We start from the raw sequence: 20,426 nt of genomic DNA, 5'->3' as shown, positions 1-20,426 counted from the left end.
GCATTCCAATTTCAGAGTCATTTACGGCAGCAGTCAAATAAACTAATTCGAAATGCAGCAGCATAGCCACTTATAAAGAGCTGCCCTTATGCAGGACAAACTGAATGACTTTTGCATTGACCTGCAGGGACACATTTGAAACAATGGACATTTTTATTGGAAATTTAAAATGCCATTGCACATTTCAAGTCTGCACCACGGTCTCAACCCTTGACTTTATCTCTTTATTCATAAATGTGTCAACTGTTTCAAAGCTTTTTCTGCCCATATCCTAACACTTGAAGTTTTTGCCAGATTTAACCAAAAGACATCAAAGCTGTCCATAAACCCTTTCAAAACAGTCACTAGTAATACTTAATTTGCTAACCAATAAAATATTTGAATATATTGTTCATATAAAAATTGTTAATTTTTTCCTTCCAAAAGTTTTACCTGCCTGTAGTTTTTCTTGGAAGCTTCATCATTGTTCTGTTACTTGGCCAACAGGAAGGTAGTAAAGTGAAGCAATGATTGCTAAGCTTCTGTCAAGTTACCCTAGGTTTTGTTAAGGGTCAACAATTTCTATATTTCTGAATTTCATCTGCTCTAGATTTGCCCAAATTCATGAGATAAAGAAAATGCTTGACTGAGACCTTTTAAGTAGTACAAAGTTCAACTCACTCAGAGAAAGCCTATGTTCATTACAGCTATCAGTGTGAAGCATAATGTTAGAAATTTTATTTATTTTTATTTTATTTATTTTCTTTGGATTTCTATTCCGCCCTCCCCACGAAGGACTCAGGGCCGATTACAGCACTTTAAAACACATTTAAAATTAATTTATACAATTAAAACCATAAATATTTTTTTTTAAATTTCACATGTAAAAATATACATTCAGATGGTGGCAGTTTTGCAAATTACAACTTATTTCCATGAAGGACAAAAGTGCTGACATGGGCCAATATGCTGTACCAGCAAGAAAGTGTCCAAAGCAGAGGCCAGGGGGCAACTTAGTAGAAGGGCAGTCTTAGCAATTCTAAGCCCTAGGTAAATGCTGTCTTGGCTTTTTCCACAGGTGAGGGTGATCTAGGCAAAAGTCCAAGATGGGACCCCAAAATCACTACCACTCCCCAAGGCCAAGCAAAAAGTGGTCTATGTGAGGTGGATGGGAGCGACTACTGCCACTGGAAGCCAGCCAAGTCCCAGATCTTCTTCTTCTGCTCCTCCTCCCTCCTTTGAGAGGTATGGCTGTGGGTGGTTGAGCACCACAAGTGTGGACCTGTTGTCCAATGCGTAAGACCACCCCTGCTTGGTGGCTAGAAGCATCTTGGTGTCCACCTTCTTTTCACTGTTCCAATCTGAATTCATCCCCCAGCACATCTGGAAATTAAAAACATAGCCAGCCTGTTGTGATGGGTTCAGCAGAGGCCATGGATCTTGTCACATATGGGATATGGGGAGCATCATGCATGCATGTCCCTGTTACTTTGGATTAACTCAACATTTTGTAGCCCAGGTGTTGATATTTGGTTAGCTGCCCTTTGGGGCTTTGGAGGAGGAAGAAGACAGTCAGGCTTTGTGCTCTCACTTCTCCTTAGCATGGCTTCAGGTCTGTGCCTCTGCCTCAAGGTGAGAGATGCAGTGCTTTCCTCAAAGAAGAGATTTTTTTCTTTCAGTTAATAACCCTGGAAGGATGGAGATCATGCCTCACTTCTCCACCCTGTAGAGGAGCCAACAATATTGTGCCTGAACATTCACCATTTGAGGGAGGGGGCTCCCCTCCTAGCTCCATTCCAGAGGCATCCTCCTTACAAGCAGTCTGCACACCCCACCACAGGTCTTGAGAAACAGGAGAAACTTGGCAGAGTGGAAGCAACATTCCCTTTTAAAAGACACGGAAAGCCTGTCAAATCCTCAGCCCAGAACCTTGCACAAAAAGGCTGCTCATCTTCTGCACCTTTTGGACCCATTGCCTTTCCCCCCCTTTTCATAACGTATTTTTCGGTTCAAAGACATCAGTGAGGATGACAGGATTACTTATAATATAATTTATGTGGGTTTTTAAGAACTTGTGTTTCTTGAACAATATATCTCTTTGTGTACTGGTTCCCACAGAAGCTTATGGCACAATAGGTCAATCTACGGGTTCCAGTACTGCTGTTTAGGAATAACCAGAGGACTCCTCAAAGACTAACAATGTGTTGTTCCAGCATCAAGTGTCTTGGACTAGAACTCACATCTTCAAATATTAAGTAAGATTCCTCTTTCAGTTTCTTGGCTCTTCCTGAACTCATCCCCCCTACTAAATTTCATGAGACTTAAGTGCAGCTGTATATTGTTTAGAGGAAGAATGTGTTCATTTGTCAGAATTTATTTTTCTTGCTAAGAGTTTCTCAGTTGACTTCTCAGTGCATTCTTTTCTTCATGCTGTTTCTTCTCTGTGACTGATTTCTATCTATGGGAAAAGCAGGGTTATACTCAGCTGGCCTCTGATAGCTGGAAGAAGCAACAGGATTGTGGCATTTGATGTTCTAGAAAGTCCATGCTGAATTCCACTTTGACATCGTGTGGAATGTTTCCATAGCACTTGTGGGAGTTATTACAAAGTTAGTTCAGGCTTTTATTCCAATATTAAGTTTTATTCTACATTACTGGTAGTAGATTTAGGAACAGAAGTCTTGCACAGCATTCCATTACGTACATGAGAGAAGGTAGAGGGAGACTATGTAATAATACTGGTAGGTCTGAGTTACTTTCACCCCGTTTATGGAAACTAAACCCATGTACACTCACCGCAACATGTTATGAGTGCACACCTAGATCGAACTGCATGTACACGTATGAAAAAACTTATAGTCCACAAAGCTTCCCACCAGGCGTACATTTAATAAACAAGTATATCTCACATGTCATATTCAAGTGTCATCTGTGTTAGGAATGCATTTTATGAGAAGCAACCCTCTAAGACCAGTATTTGTCAGTGACTTACATTGAAGAGTTTACCACATTCTGATTTCAAAACGATCAGATTCTCATTTCTCATGCTTGCTTTTCTATATAATTAGGAATGGAAAATATCCCAGAATAATTTTGCATAGACAGATTTTTAAATGTAGACTGCAGACAAATTATGTTAAACTTCCTAGTCTGGCACAGAACAAGCAGCTAACATAAAGAGATTTATTTGTGTGGCTCTAGTTAGATGGATATATTTTCAGTATTTTACTGCAAGAATCTAAATCAGGCTTTCAAAGTATTTTATGAAGGGAAATTCTCTGGCATAAAATCCAAAATTAAAGACAACAGAACATATTCAACAGACAAGAGTGCAGGAGCACAGCTACATTTCATTTTTGTTCTTCCATATGTAACTTTGTAAGCTATATAGGTTCCTTTACATTATCAGCTTTGTCACACACAAAGCACTCACTGTGCCAGGTACTATAAAAACATTGAGCTTACAAACGTACTGTATAAGACATAAAACTCCTATCATCCTTCTGGATATGAAGGTCGGGACATATTCTTCTCATAGTTTCCAAATAAGAAGCAATGAGCACTGCCCTGCATTATGCTCAAGAAGAGTAATGTTGGCCCCACACCAACATTTCCAACATATCATTGCTTATGTCCACAAGAATCAGTCATATCATATTAATTACAATACGAAAGACTTTCTTCTTTATTTAATGTTAAAAGTAACAGAAATGATTAATTATAAAGAAAATGGCAGGGTAGATTTCATCGCTCCCATATGTGAGGCTTTCTGCAGTTCAGTTATTAGGTTGTGGAGCCTGCATTTATTTGCTCATGTGTGATTAACAGCCCCTCCTGTTCACAGTGCCTTTGCTTAAGGGTTCAAAGCCAACTATAAATTACTTCAGCTTATCTGGCCAAAATCAGGGAGGTGGCTTATACTCATGTTGTATGTGCAATATGTTTGCCACATTCCTATTACCTGCTGGCCTTCATTTAAAAAGAATAAAACAAATATCAGACTCATAAATATGAAGACTGACTGGGGGCAGGTGGCATTAAGTAGTTCATGAAGGAGGGAAAAATGAGATAAGCTGAACTGCATTCTACTCCCTCATGCAGGGTGAAGGAATAATTCCCTTCATTTTAAAGTATTCTGGTGATGAGAGATGATTCACAGGGGACGGGCCTACAGTTGTATATTTCAGGGATTACCTACCAATTAATTTCACCTTGGGTGGCATTTTCCATCATAATAAGAACCTCTTCAGGTTATATTAGTGCAGCTAATAGCCACTTCCACAAGAATGAAGGATCAAGGGTGTTTATCTCCTTTTCCACAAAGAAAAAACTAAGGATTTTTTTTACTGCTCTAAAAACTAGTGGTGAGCTAAAGATAATGTGTTTTGCTGATCTATAATATAAAAGAATTTTAAAACAATCCCTTCAGGGTTATATATTACAGTTTCAGCATACATCTGCATAACAATTACAATACTGCTGCTACCATTGCTAAGAATTTTGAATACGGTAACAAATAAGAGAGGCAAATGCACAATGTACAACCCCCTGGTGCTGTGTGTACTTTGCACCTGAGAAGTGATTCTCCCACCTTTTTTGCACACAATAAGATCACTCTCATTGTACTGTAGGAAAGATATAGAATCTTTTTTGATGCAAGACCATTCAGAGAATTTCATGCCATTGGCCCAGTAGTTGAACTCCTTAGCAGGCTACATAAGGATTATTACACTACTTAAAACAAAACACAGAAGTTAATCAATGGTACAGGGAGTTATAATCCAGAAATCAACATTAAGGAATTATGAAATGTTCATCTTGTGCTGCAACATTTTCCAGCACAAGATGAATGACAGGAGGCTTGAGAGACTAGCCAGCACCTTGCCAGGTCTGAGAAATGCTCCATTAGAATCAAGGATAAATTACTCACACACAAGACCTACCTCCTCACTGGTGAAACAACCTAGTGTTGGAGAATGGCCAAAGCCTAACTACCATTTGAAAGCAACATAATGTCTTTTAGGAGGACTGCAGTTTGCTAGGCTGGGCTAAACCAGGTCAGCATTTCCTCTGCAAGGTTTTAGATGGGGCAGGCAGATGTTCTCTCTAAGTATGCCTTTTTTTTTTACTTTAACAGAAAAACTTATCTGTTAATCCACAACACGGGTATGTGCAGCAGGCAGTTTCTTTTTATTAAAAAATTAATAACATAAAATTATTCTGTACCACTCCAAATCGTTATAGTTGCCAAGAAAACTCTAATTAAAGTTTTTTTAAAAACAAAAATATTAAATTCTGGTCAAGACAGAATTAATCACCTTTAAGTCCTTTTGATTTCAAGGGGAGAAATTTCAGCTTAACCCGTCCAGTTAAATCAATGGGGCTTAAAAGTGCTAAACTTGGGATGGGTGATGATGCTTGTTGAATGCTAACTGTGAGCTGAGGCATCAGACTGAGTCTTTCCTAATGCTGTTCTTGCCTACTCACTCTGTTTTTGGAACTTCTTTTCTCAGCCAGTAGAAATCAGACTGTGCTGCATGCTTGTAAGTCTGAAGTACATTGCCAAAATAGTCCGCTTCTGAAAACTTCATCTGGGAACAGAAGAGTTTTTAAATATAACCAATGCATTCTTAGGGGAACATTTTTTAAAAATGCAAATAAATCAACACCCCCCACCCCAAATCCTTAATCAAAATATTTTGTTTTTGTCTGTGAATTCATTCACATATCCCAGATTTTCCAGACAAGACTGTTAATATGCAAGCACTTTTTCTATAACAATCTCAAATACCCATTGTTGGAAGAATTATCCCATGAAAAGAAATTGTCTGATTCAAACATTTTTATTAAGACATTTGTACTCCATCCGTCCAACCTATGTAGGATCCTTGGGGTGTGGTTTAGCACAAAATTAAAAGTGTAAAAAAAAAATGAAAATAATACAAAATGATGAGCAAACAAAAACAGCAATGCGGTGACCCAAATAAATTTCATGTGCAAAATATTCAAGCACTCACCAGTAGACATGGGCACGATCAGAATTACGGTCTGAAAATTGCCCCAATTTTGGCATTTGCGCCATCGGGACCGGGCTGATCGGTTCCATCCACGGCTCCCGGTTCAGCAGTCGGGTGGGGCGCTCTATCGGGTCTCGATCGGATTGATCGGTTTACATTCAGGATTGCAGTCTGCAGACAGTCTGGCGCCAGCCATCTGTTCCCAAGGGAACGGAGCCCCGTGGAAATGGAGCCTGGGGAATGCCGGAGCTGTTTGCCCTCCTTCTGTCGCCCTGGAAACACGAATGGAAGCCCAGCTTTCCTTGATCAGCAGGGCTTCCTTCCAACCACGGAGCAGCCAGAAAAGCGCGTGCCCGTCTCGACCATTTGGGAGAAGAGAGGGGAGGGCGGGGGAAGGGGGTGTTCTTCTGTAGCCATGGGCACTCGAATCTCATCCCTGCAAAGCCTGAAAGGCAGCTCTTACAGCCTAACACAGCCCTCCTGCATAGCAGACCCAGGCTTTATAAATAGCCATGTGCTGCGCAACTAAGTTTCACTTTCCGCTCACGGGTGGAGTGGGACAGAGGCGAGCTCTCGCTTGCCGCTTTTGGAGAGAGAAAGCGCAAGAGAGAGAGGGGGGGGGAGCTTTAGCTTTGGGCTTCAGCGGATAGGGAATTAGGGAATAGGGAGCTATCTCCTCTGGTTCCAGGGCTGCCACCTAGCTCTGGGGCCAAGCTCGGTGGGCACCTCGGCTGAGGGCTCAGGTCTGGGGGGGGAGTGTTGCAGCTGGGGTTGGGCTCTATTCCTATTCTCTCTCTCTGCTTCCAGGGCTGCTGTCTAGCTCTGGGGCCAAGTTCAGTGGGCACCTCCTTGGCAGAGGGTTCACACAGTATTACACACTCTAGTGCCTGGTCACTCTGGTCTGGGGGAGTGTTGGTGGTGGGGCGCCCTCCCACGTCGGCCTTCCCGATTCCCGATTCTGTATCAGAAACGGGACTTGATCTGTGAGGTTCGGGTACCTGGGTTCAGCGCCGCCGCGGAATCACAATCAGCTAAATCGGGATTATTTTTTGGATCGTGCCCATGTCTACTCACCAGCCCCGAAGCAAAATACCAAACAATTTCAACATAACTGCAGAGGGCAGTGGGTAAATGACCCTTGGCAGGGCATTCCAGAACTGGAGTGGTGCTATTTAGAAGGCTTTTTCTCTAGTAGCTAGCTACCCATCACACCTCTATCACTGGGGCACACACAAAGAAAGAGGATATCAGGAGTTAGGTAGGTTTATAAAATCATTATTCCCACTAAAAATTGTTCTATATTCTAACCTTTAAAATACTTTTTATGGACCTCTTTGAAACCACTTTACTGAGGTTGATGGCCCACCAAATAGATGCATGTGTAGGAATCAGTAAGCTTTCTTTATTAAGCCACCATATACAGCATGCTGGAAAACTTTTAAAATCATTATTCTATGCCTGCTTTTTGTATCTATGTATCTAAAACATGACATGCAATTCAGCTACTATTAGAGAGCCAATTTTGATCCCAGGTAATTCATAAAAACTAGGGATGCTATAAGCTAAATCTCAGCCTACAGCATGCATACACAAAGAGTTAATTCCAACATCTGACAGGAGTAAGCTAAGCCAAAACATGCATTTAAACATGAGGTAGCTCTCCCCAAAATAATAAATTGATATTCCCCTGCAATTTTAATACTCAAAGCAGCTATATGTTTATTTATTTATTTTCAAATTATACCCTTAGAGGGCCAATAAATATTTTATTGCACTGCGAGCACCGTTAAAAAATTTGACTGCTGACACTGTAAGTGGTTCAGAGAACTAGTAATTGGATCTAGGTCACTGGTTCAAACTCAGAGCTTGTTAGTAGGAACTGTGAATCATTAATATCTAATTACTGTTAGTGACTTGTCTGGAAATAATACAAAGCTGCTGATTCCTTTCAAAGGAATATGAAAAAAGCAAATTAAAACAAAAGGAAGAAGGGACAAAAACAAAAAAGCAAATGAAACAAAGTCTTCATCCACTGGCAGATGTGGGAAATCTAGAAAAAGGCTCCCTTGGTTACCTCCACCATCTGTTGCTCAAGCCTTAGGGGTGAATCCAAAAGTGCCTTCTGGCTGCAAACTCGTTCCTTCAGGAAACGTGTAATCTTGTACAAAATGGTCTATAACCCTATTTCTAGCTCAGTATTACCCATGAACACCTTGTCTGGATTGTCAGTTATTTCAACCACATCCAGTCTTTCACTACCTGCAGACAGCAATTAAGAGTCTTCCTGGATGCAAATGCAAAGACATTCTGTTTCATCAGCATACTAATGGCTCTTTATCCAAACATCTGGATGTCTTCTCTCAGAGGTTTTGTATTGTGGCAAAATAGGTCTCACAGGCATACTGTTCTAATACAGGAGATGTAGAATTTATTCAGCTGTCCAGGTCCCAAGCCACCAGACCTCTGGTTAAGAGTTAGACATGATTGTCTAGTAACCTGCAACTCAGTCAGTCTACTTCTATTCCTTAAGAAACTCTTCTTCAAAAAGAACTATCCACTTCCTTCATTTCCATGGATGTAGGGGAAGTCTTGAGTTCACTCTTACTAGAATAATTCAGATCCAGGCAGGAGTCTCCCTGCCTTCTCTTTGTGTCTTGGTAAGTGTGAGCTAGTAAAAAACTAGGCTTTATGTGGGTGGGTGCAGCTGACAGACCACCATAACACCAATTTCCATAAAATACAATTTAACTTGACTTGCATATGCAGTCATTGGCTACGAAAAAGGAAAAGCACTGGGTTACACAAGAAATAACTACTAAACTAAGGGAATTAAAATAACTGATAGGGTACATTCCTTTTGCCCTAAATCTAAAACTTATGTTCCTATGATAGTATACTAGGAGGTAGACAGAAAAAGCTTAGTTTCCCAGTTTCTCTTCATCTGTCTCTGTCTCATATTTAGTTGGCCTTTTCCCTTGAAGTCCAACACATCCCTGTCTCCAAAAGAATTTCCAAGTCCCTCTCTACACAAAAGACAAAGAGTACATGAAAAGGATGGATGAGTCTCATGCTTCTGGGATGTTCCATGATCACCATTGGAGAAGGAAGTAGCAGTCATGGCAGGGTTAGAAGGAAGGACGTGTGCCTGCGCAGAAGACCAATTGATAAACAACAGTTACAGGTAAGTGCAACTTTCTTTTGGTCATTGTGGGTTCTGTGCAGTCCCACATGGGAGATAAGTGAACAGACTTACCCTGCAGGAGGGTGTGATGCTCTTCAATTGAACAGATTCTTCAGGGCAGCTCTACCTACTGCCACATCTCGTCTGGAGTCTATATCAATGGCATAATGTTTGATGAAAGCTGAAGGTGTTGACCAGGTGGTCACTTTACAAATGTCAATTAGCAGAATACCTTGCTTGAAGACTGAAGTGTGCTCAGAGCTGTAGCAGGCAGTGCTCGTTGGATTGGGCTAACAGATTGATGAGCCATACAATCCACTTTGATATAGTTTGAGGGGAGAATTTCTGACCTTTTTTGGGTCCCCTGAAGGGTATAACCAGATTTTCTCAGCCAGTATGGCACTATTATTATTGCCAAGGACGGGTCCTCATCGTTTTGTTGAAAATGAGTGTGAGCAGAGGAAGGGGAGGAAAGGCGTACAAGAGATGGTCTTTCCAAGGGATCTGGAAAGCATGCCCTAGGGAAGACTTCCCTTCTCTTGAGCAGAAAAGAGCACATTTTGTGTTGGATAGGAGGCAAAAAGATGTATAGAATGGGTACTCTGGGTGGAGAAAATGAGATGTAGGAATTCCATTTGTATGGAGCATTCATAGTTCTGTTGGAGGGAATGATTCAGAGCATCCACTAGGATGTGGATGGCACGTAATTGCACTTGGCAGAGAATTGCCCATTCCCATAAGAGGGAGGATTCTTGGCACAGGGCTTATTTGTTCAAATAATGCATAGGCATTGTATTATCTGTGCAAACTTGAACGTTCTTGCCCTTTAGAGCATATCTGATAGCCCTGAGATTGAGGGATGTGAAGGGAAGATTCTGGGGGAGACCAAATTCCTTTCACCTGTTTGGTAAAATAAGCCTGTTAAGAGAGGCATCCATATTGATGGAAATGTGTATGGGGGTAGAACCAAACGGGGTGCCCACCAACAAATTGTCTGTGCTGGTCCACCAAGGTAATGAGGTGAGGATGGACCTTGTACAAGATAACCACTTGTATGTTGTTGTGACATCGTGGGTGAAAAGCCCTGACAAACCAGTTTGGCAAGGGATGGAGCCTCAGCCTGGCATAAAGGACTATGAAAGACACAGAGGCCATAAAACCTAACAGTCTTCAAATTTCTTTTGCCCTTCAGTATCTGCACCATGTGAGAAAGAAGGCAAAAGCCCCCTGAAGGGAAAAAAACAAACTATCCTATTAAATGTAGGATGTATATAAGACTATATATGATGCATATGCATACTTACCCTTTCCTAGGATTTTAAACTGGGAGTCTTACTCTTAGGTACTATTTATTTAGGATTTGTATTGAATATATTTATTACACTTATTAAGCACTTTGGGCACTGTGTACTTTAAAGGAAAAAAAGAAGCTATAAAAATAAAATATATTTAATAGGGTAATTTGGTTTTTTCCCCTTCAGGGGGCTTTTGCCTTCCTTCTCACGTGGTTCAGTCCCGAAGTAGCCCTTTAATTTCCTCAGTACTTTGGTATCTGCAGACAAGACCTTTGTTCAGAGATAGAAGGAGTTTTGAAATCCTGTCATGAATAGGGCAGTCTAGATCTTTTGTAGAGTCTAGGATTGCACCTATCAAGGTCACCTTCTGTTGAGGAGTGAGGGAGGACTTCTCCAGATTTGACCTTGAAGCCTAATTGACTGATAATTTTTAGTATGAAAGAAATTTGATGAGCAAGGGTGTTTCTGGACTGATCCACAATTAATCAGTCATCGAGATGGTGAAACACCATTTACCTCCCTGAGGTGACCTACAACAACAGACATGATTTATGTGAACTCAGGGGGCTGAGGGTGACCAAAAAGCAGAACAGTGTATTGGTACTTTCTGGAGCCACACCGGAAACAAAGAAACATTTATTGTTTTTATTGTAACATGAAAATAGGCATCTCTTAAACAAACAGTTGCAAACCAAACTTGAACTTTTAAAAATGGTAGAACATCTCTCAGAGATAACATGCAGAACTTTTTTAGAACAATAAACTAGTATAGGAAACAAGGGTCCAGAAAGAGAACTGCACAACTTATTGTTTATCCGAAAGTAATGGAAAAAACTCCATCTTAGATAATGGATGGAATCCCTTCTATGGCCCCTTTTCACAACAGGATCTCAGGGGGAGAGGGTGGGTTGAACAGGGGTGGTAAAATTAGAGGAGATGTTTTGAACTCTAGACTATAACCTGATTGATTATGTGAGATAAGTCCCCAGTCCCCAGTCCTACGTGATGATGTGAGATAAGTCCCCAGTCTTGCATAATATGTTTTATGATGGGTGATAGTGTGCTATGGGGACAGATGCTAGGCATACCAACAAAAACTCTGTTTGCTATTCCCAGACTGATCCTTGGAAGAGCAAGAGCCAGCCAAATAGCTTCTGCAAGACTGTTAAGCAGATGGTGAAAGTAGCTGTGAACCCCTGGACGAGTAAGGGGTTGTTGAGAGCCATATCTAGGATACCTATAGTAGGAGGAATAGTAACAAGGGAGAATTCTATGCCTAAATGGATTAGGATAGAGAAGAGTTATGCCTAGTGACCTAGTAGTCACTCTGTTGTCTTTAATCATTTTTAGTGCCTCATAAGTTGTGAAGGGAAAAAAAGATCAGAGCCTTCGAACAGTAAGTCCTCATCTTATGGTGAGGGGCAAGAGCCATGGTCCTGAGCCATGCACGTCATCTGATTATTATGGAGGCTATAGCTTTGGATGTACAATCAGCAATGTGTCCGGCTGTGTTTAGTTGCTGTTTCACAAGCTTTATTGCTTCTCTTTGTAAGATCCTAGCCAGCCTTTTCCTCCAGAATATGCTTCATGTAAGGGACTATCTTTTCCAAAGGAAAAGCTAATATCAAGCCATAATGGCTTTGTAGTTGCCTGTACAGGATGTCAGAGCTGAGGAGGCATATATCCTGGGTCCTAGGATATCAAGTTTTCTGCCCTCCTTATCGAGGGGTGCTGAACGGCCTTTGCTTTTTTGAAGGCCTTTACCTTGTAATGATTTTGTAACTATGGAGATGGCAGGAGGGTTAATGAAAAGGAACCCCGGCCCATCTTGTCTACTTTTATTCATGTTATCAAGCTTTTTTGAAGTAGCTGTTGTCAAATCTGATCTAGCCCATCCATGGCCACATTGTGTTAGCAGTCAAACCTCTCTTCACTGCTATGAGGGCAGTTTATAGATGAAAAATCATAAACACCCTTCCCCATATATCATAAGGCCAGGGCACTACCTGGCCTAGAGCAGATGCCAGCCAGGTGGGAGCCTGGAAAATTACCAGAGTATGAGTCAAAGAGGCTGGCTGACTGATTCTCTTCCATGCCCTGAAGAAAGACATATAACTTAGGACAATGAGGTCTCTGCACCCACTTACCCTAATCAAGCCTAGGATCTGCAGCCTTGAAATGTTGCACTCCGAACACTCTGATGTTGGAGGCAAATAGATGATCTCAATCTCCAATGACCTTCCCATTCTCACTGGGAGAAACAGCCGATTCCTTGGTGAGAATGTCAGGAAGTGATGGCTCAGAAGGTATATTGGAACCAATGCCAGAAATGTTGTCAGACTGACGTGATGGTTCCGAGGGCAAGTCATGGACAGCAACTGTCTCTGATGCTTCAGATGAAACTCATGCAGACTTTGATTTGTGTCTTGGTTCTGAGCAAGGGCATGTAAGGGCATGTAAGGATCTTCCTCATGATAAAAGTAATGAAGTGAGGGTATACATACAGGGAGCCGTCATACCCATATGAATAGTAATGGTGGTTAGGCAAGGCATATGAGGAGTATTGGAACCAATGATGGAGCCTGCAAGGCTGCGATGGTTCAAAGCAATTGTCTGTACTAGCCAATGCCACGGACTCTTTTTGAACACCAAGGTAGGAACTGGAGACCAAAGCAGTGGTGATATGGACATCGACATCTCTACAAATTCAGGGATCTCACCTTCCTATGGCAATGGTGGTGATGTCAACTGATATCTCAGAGTTGAAGAAGGTATTCTCAGAACTGGTGTTGGATCCAGTGGGGGAGATGGAGCTAAGGAGGAAGAAGTCTTTTTCTTCCTGAGGGCTAGGCCTGCAGAAGGTGAATGAGACTTCTCAAGATATTTTGTCTTCATTTTCGCTTTCTCTGCAGGTGGCTTTGAGTAGCTCCTACAGGAAACTGAAGATGATGCTATTGGAAGAGACGTGTCTTTGGAACCAGACTCAGGCATTGAACCTATCAATGGAACAGTGGAGGCATGTTCAGGGCAGTTTGGTTCCTTGTTAGAGGCTGCTGGATCCAATGGGGCGGAACCTTTAAGGGCCAATTCCCATAATGCAGCCTTAAGCCATGATGCCCTTTTGTGGCATGCTTTCAGCATGAATTGCTTGCACATGATGCATCTTATGGTGTTGTGTGCCTTGTCCAAATACGTTAGGCACTTATCATGGCCATCAAATTGAACTTCTTCATTCCGCAATAGAAGTATTTCTTTGATGCCATGGAATTGAAGACTGCAGTTTGGCATCCTGGAGCCAAAGAGAGGAAAAAAGAACGTTCTTTTTCAGTGGTAGCAAAAGAAGAACTGAGGGAGGAAGCTGCTTGCCCACCCTTTTATAGGAGTGAAAGCAAAAGTGAAAAGGTGAGCATCTCAAGCTTCTAGGAGTTTTTGAATGTCCATGGCTGGCCTGCTCATCTGCACTTCCCATGTGGGACAGCACAGAAGCCATGATGATGAACCTGTAGTTGCAGTGCCACAACTCTCCTGACATTCTCTCCCAAAGGACAAATTTGACAATAGGCAGAAATTGTTTAGATTTTGAGGACCAAAAATTGCTTCTTTAATAGCAGTCTGAGAGCAGCCACTTTTGAAACTTTTGGGAAGACCTCTTGTAGCGTTTCTTTTTTAACCTGGCTTGGATCATTATTACAACTCCTCCTTAAGTTACCTTAAACTTGTACCTCAGGAGGGCTCTAGTCACAACCAACACTCCTTTTTTTCACATATGCACAGAACTTCAGGTGTTCTTTAGTTTACCTAGGCTTTTTAAACTCAAGAACATCTTCTCTTTGGTGTTTCAATCCCACCACTAATACTACCTGTGGCATTTTGCCTCCTTTGTGTGACCTATATATTTCTGTCTCTCTGACTTCCTCAGTATTCCCAAAAGGTTTTCTCACTGCCACCACAGGCTTTCAGCTTAGATAACTGCATTTTAACTGGTATTATATGAAGGCTTGGTTATATGACAGAACAGTCAGTGTGTGGGGGTGGCTGTGAGGTAAAAAGGGAATTCTGTATTCCAGATGAAACAAGTTTTTTGCTAACATGTGCATATATGTGATGGTTGCAGTGTACTGATAATTGTATTGTTTTCAGAATAGGTTAATAACCTTGACACTTTTATCAGAGACCTGCACTTCTAATCACAGTAAACATACATTTAAAATGCCCATATTAACTAGCAGAAACAAAACACAAACTACTCACAAGACAAAATATTACACCCCTCTTGCAAAAAGGCATTAATTATGCACTGCAACCAACATCTGTTGGCATGATATACCAGCCACAAGGGGCAAGAAACCTAAGCAGTGGCCATCATTTCTGCACAGATCTTCTCTATATCTCTCCCAGGAAAACAACTGAAAATTATCATAGAAACTGGTCCTGCAGAAGCTTGAGAAGCATAGTCAGTAATAATATTTAAATGGAATCCAGGTCAAATCACATTTTATCCACATGGTGTCTAGCAAATTGTTCACATGGAGCTGTGAAAGATTTGAAATCTTGTTGAAGACCAGCACATAATAAGCCCTGAACCACTAGAAACAGGCAGTGGTTGACATGCCGTAAAGCAAACAGAGAAGTAAGACTTCTTCATGGCCATCACTGCTAAGTGGTAATGTTGAAAAAGAGCTCTGAATCATGCTTGGTTGGTTTCAGCAGAAGCCGTTCAGCTGCACATGTTATATCAAAAAGATTTAAAAGCTCATCCCTGCTCCAGCAACTGCTGGCACTCAAACATCCACTCATAGGTCTCCATCAGGGATCTCCTGTTCTGTCCCTGAGTTGCTTCCTGTGCCACCTTCATCCGCTATTGTCTTTGTTGTTAAATTACATGCTTCTCTAATGGTGTTCGTCAGAATACATCGTAAGAAAATTGTCACAAATGCCAGTTAAAAAATATGTCTATTTATACTTAAAGGCATCTACAGGTGGGAGAAAATATGATAATCCCAAGACTGCTTTCAAAACTTCATACGCAGATAAAGCTTTATCCCACGTTTTTTTTTTAATTAAAGCTGTGCAGATTTTTCTGAATTTCTTTTTGCCCAGTCTGTTCTGGTAATTTGTGATTTGTGCCTTACAACTAGGGATACCAGCCCCACCTTTTACCCCCGGGCCCTGCTTACCTGGCTAGCAGGGGGGAGAGTCCAAAGGCAGACCGGGAGCCACCACTGCATGCTGTGGAATGGTATACATGCACTTGTGCTCCTGAGGCCCCGATGACACACTCCTGGTTGAAAATTGCAAGCTATGGGGTCCCAGCAGGGCCAAAATGCTATGTTTAGGGCAATTTCTCCCCTGTTGAGACCTCACTGCTTCCATTTTCAACTGGAAGTGATGTCATCAGGGACTCCAGAGCACATACACTTCATGCGAAGAACATGGATTGGGCCCCCATGGCTGCCAGTGGACCCCCCCCCCCCCGCTTTTAAGGTAAGGGTGGCTGGCAGCCCTACTTACAAGCACTATAAAAACTGTTTCTTTCAAATGTAGATTATTGACAGTGCAAAAGAACCACAGCTAGTTTCCTTTTACATTTCTGTTATATTTTTCTGCACATGCTAAAGCCATACATCAGAGCAACAACACACGATTAATCTAAAAACACCACAAGAAAATATATGTTGTGAAACCAGCCCTCAGGCTGTGCAGTTTAGACAACAAGTATTATTGATCTAATTATTTGATATAATAGATTGTTTCTACTAAATATAATGAATATAATTTACATGTTTTGCTTGTATTAAGGTCTGAACAATTTACAAATAAACCAGATCTTCCATGTTCACTTTCCTCATTTCCAATTGCAGGCTTACTTCCTAGAACAGATTTGCTTTAGCGGTTTTCTTGTCTGGTTTTAAATATCTGTAACTGTGAAGTTTCACACCACAATGATTTGATAGGATGTGAACATAAAGAAATAGAGCGACTTGTTTTCATTTCACAGGCTGCTTTAACTCCCAAAGTCAGAACTTTTGCCTCAGAGATAGTATTGTGTGTTATATTTGAGACTTTTTTACCTCACTGATATTATGGGATATTTAGTGTTTATTTATTTCTTGTATTTTATTGCCCCCCTCCATTCACAGAGCTCAAGGAGCATACATCATTGCCACCCCATTCAGAAAAGAGACGGACACCAGGTTGGATCTAAGGGCCACTTTATTAACTTAATACAGACAACACAAGCCAAACAGCGGCAAGGACCTAAAGCGGTACAGGTCAAGCCACGGTGTCCCATCCTGGACCACCGCCTTGACCTGTCTGGGCGAGCCCCCGAAGCCCCAGGTGGGACCCATCCAATGGATGGGGCGGACCCAGCCGGCCAGGCAACTTTGGTCACCCCCTTTTAAGCTCCTGACACCTCAGCCGTATAGCAGTGAGGGAAAGGACTCTCAGGCAGGGTTTCCCGAAGGCAGCCTGCCTGTGGGCCTGGCAGCCGTCACAGCAGTACCAGCCCTTTAGGCAGGCCCCTCTTCCCACATAGGGAAGCGCCAAGGGAGCTCACCGTCCCGCACCCTACTCCTACAAACCAGCCAACGCCCGGGCCAAGCCTCTGCTTAGGGCCTGGTGCCCCACTGGTGGCCTAAGGCCAACTGAAGTCCTTGCCGCAGATCCTATATAAAAATCTTGTTACCTGTCTGAGACAAGTGCACCCCATCACCCCTGTAGAGGTCGGGGAATTCGGCCCTGATCCAAGGGTGAGGCAAATAAATGCCTAACCCGTCCCCCAAACCCTTTTGGATGGCCCTATTGGCCTTCATCCTCGCCCGCTCAATGGCCTGGCGATCTTCAGCCTCCCTCCAAACCCGCCGAGGGATCATAGCTGACCACATGATCAGCACCCCCGGCCAACGCGCCGCAATAAGGCGCATATCAAATAGCGCCTGGGAAGATAATGCCTTACCCTGCATCAGTCCCAAATCGTTTCCCCCTAGATGTATAACCAGGATGTTGGGTGGCGTGTCACACCCAACTCCAAACAACAATGGCAACAGGCCCGGCCACCGAAGGCCCCGACGGCCCCGCCATTCCACCGTAGCCCGGTCGCTAAGCCCCAGCTGAGACCCAACCGGCGTCCTGCGTGCTTGATGGGCAGCCCAGAATACAAAACTGTGCCCACATATCAAGATGCGCTGACGTCCAACCCGCGACGCAGGACCTAAGAAAAACAACAATTAGTAACGTTTAAACATGCTTTAAAGGACGCACATAGGAGCGGTAAGCCGTGGACCACCACCTACCAACCTTTTGGATAACCTGACCCAAATACCCCATGGCAGCGGCCGTCGAAGCCGCTCCAATTCGAAAGAAATGAGTCCCAAAACTCACGCCTTGCAGACCCAGCGCCGCCAACGCTCGCTTAGTCACAGCCCAGAACTGGTAGCGAGTTAAGGGGAAACCATCGAGGTGCCGAAAAAGGCATCCTTGCCCCCGACCCCGCACTTGCCAATACCTTCTCAATGCACGGACAGGGCACAGCTCCACATCAGAGCAAGAGCCCAGCCGAACACAAATCCCCTTACGCATCTGGTCCGTCTTGGACCAGCGGATTGTCAGAGAAACCGTATCCCCCTCAAAAACTAGGTCACTGGCCATAAGAGCGCGGCCCGAGGCATCCTTGCCGGACGAGACCACCAGCTCACCAACCCGGAGGGCCCCAAAAAAGGCCGTCAACGCGGCCTCATGAAAGAGCCTCGCCTCGTATCCTGACGCACAAACCGTTTTCCATACCGCACCAAGGCCCTTAAGTACGGACGGGGAAATGGGTTGTCGCGGATCCCTGTGGACCGCGCATTCCCTGGACCAACCCTCGAGCACTTTCCTCACCCGGAAATCCCCAGTGGCCTCAGGAAATCCCCGAGCTTTGCTAACAAAGGCGAGGGCGGCCAGTTGCCCCTTAATGGACTTCACTGCCAGCCCCCGCTCCTTCTGGTGTACACAGAACTGAAGGATGTGCTCTACCGGAATGGGCCAGGCGCTCCCAATGCCAGCTTCCCGTCTGAACCCTTCTAACTGGCCTACCGCTCTCCAATATGCCCTCCTTGTACTGGGTGCGATGGCTAGCTGGATGGCGCGGCACGCCTCGACCTCCCAAGCAGCCAAAGCTCTGGAGGCATCACTGCCGGACGAGGATCCGCCTCCGGGGCAAGCTGCCAGAAACGCTCCATCTGTTGGCGAGACAAAGCGTCCGCCACACCGTTGCATACGCCTGGAACGTGCCTAGCCTTGAACAATATATTGTGCTGCAGGCACAATAATGTAAACGCCCTTACCAATCGCATAACCCGTGTGGACTTAGAGGTCAAGGAGTTGACGACATGAACCACAGCCAAATTGTCACACCAAAAGTGGACAGTGTGGTTCGCCAGCTCCACACCCCATAACTGAACTGCCACCAGAATGGGAAAAAACTCTAAAAAAGTTAAGTCCTTAACCACGTCTGATGCCAGCCAATCAGCAGGCCACTGCTCAGCGCACCAGTGCCTCCGGAAATAAACTCCAAAGCCAGTGGAGCCAGAGGCGTCAGACGTAACCTGCAACTCTGCCTCCAGTAGCAAGTCATCCCGCCAAAAGGTAATGCCGTTAAAATCCCTCAAAAATTCCATCCACACCTCTAAGTCAGCGCGCATACCGCCTGAAACTCGCAACCTGTGATGGGGTGCACGCAGGTGAGCCATAGCGTCGCAAAAGCAACGCAAAAATGGCCTCCCAGGGGCTACAGCTTTGCACGCAAAATTAAGGTGCCCCACAAGCTGTTGCAGCTCAACCAAGGAAGCCTTGCGCTTACCCCTAAAATCCTGCAGACGGGCCCTGAGCTCCTCGACTTTATCAAAAGGCAATCGCAAGGATTGCTGAACCGTGTCCAACTCAATACCCAAGAAAGTGAGTACCGTAGATGGACCCTCCGTCTTCTCGTGAGCCAATGGAACCCCCAGCTCACCTGCCAGCTCCATAAAGGTGGCCAAGAGCCTGGCACATTGAGACGACTGTGCCCACCCAACGAATAAAAAATCATCTAAATAGTGGGCGGAGTCACAGCAAGCGGCACGCCTCCTGAATTCCCACTCCAGGAATGAGCTGAATCGCTCAAAGGCTGCACAAGAAACGGAGCAGCCCATTGGTAGGGCCCGGTCCATGTAAAACTTGCCCTCAAAGGCAAACCCCAGAAGCTCAAAATCTAGCGGGTGAACTGGGAGAAGGCGAAATGCAGACTTAATATCGCATTTCGCCAGCTCCGCGCCCACCCCGCATCTGCGCACTACTTGCACAGCCTGGTCGAAAGAGGTGTACCGTACCGAGCACAAATGGCCAGGGATGGCATCGTTAACAGACCCCCCTTTAGGATAGGAAAGGTGGTGAATGAGGCGATACTCGCCCGCCACCTTCTTTGGTACCACCCCCAAAGGAGACACCCGAAAATTAGGGGTTGGAGGGGTCGCAAATGGCCCCAAAACTCTGCCCTCAGCACATTCTTTTTGTATCTTAAGCCTAACTATATCCTCCCTGCCCTGAACAGAACGCAAATTCTCGGCCATAAACGGGGCCCTGGAACCCTGAACAGGGATTCTAAAACCATCCCTAAAACCTTCAAACAAGTAAACCGCATCCTCCTTAAGAGGATAAGAACGCAACAAGCGCTCAAGGACCCTCAGCCTTACCGGGCTGGGGCCCTTTTCCAGGAGGCTGCTGGCCACCGGAACCGCCACCCCCCTGCTTTCTGCCACCCCACCCTTGCCGGGCTTTCCCACAGGCATTGTAGGGATGCTGGCCCGCACACGATGGGCATTCATGCCGGAATCGGCAAGGCTTTCTAGGGCAGGTTCCCTTATAAGCATACTCCCAGCAGAGCAGCCGGGGTTGAACCTGCTGCCCCGCTCCACCGCGGGTATTGGTCGCCTG

General features: G+C 44.1%; 1 protein-coding gene across 1 annotated transcript in view; it reads right to left on the bottom strand.

Annotated features, from left to right (window-relative positions):
• PHEX (phosphate regulating endopeptidase X-linked) overlaps window positions 1-20,426 on the bottom strand; it is a 177,050-nt gene that overhangs the window by 55,165 nt on the left and 101,459 nt on the right. Inside the window, exon 14 of the mRNA XM_054974975.1 lies at window positions 5,467-5,570. Coding sequence (XP_054830950.1) covers window positions 5,467-5,570 — 104 coding nt within the window. The remainder of the gene's footprint in view (window positions 1-5,466; window positions 5,571-20,426) is intronic.

The sequence above is a fragment of the Eublepharis macularius genome, chromosome 3, assembly GCF_028583425.1.
Source record: "Eublepharis macularius isolate TG4126 chromosome 3, MPM_Emac_v1.0, whole genome shotgun sequence".
In the NCBI taxonomy this organism is placed as follows: domain Eukaryota; kingdom Metazoa; phylum Chordata; class Lepidosauria; order Squamata; family Eublepharidae; genus Eublepharis; species Eublepharis macularius.
The sequence above is the reverse complement of the archived record's forward strand: the minus strand, read 5'-3'. Positions and strand labels throughout refer to the sequence as shown.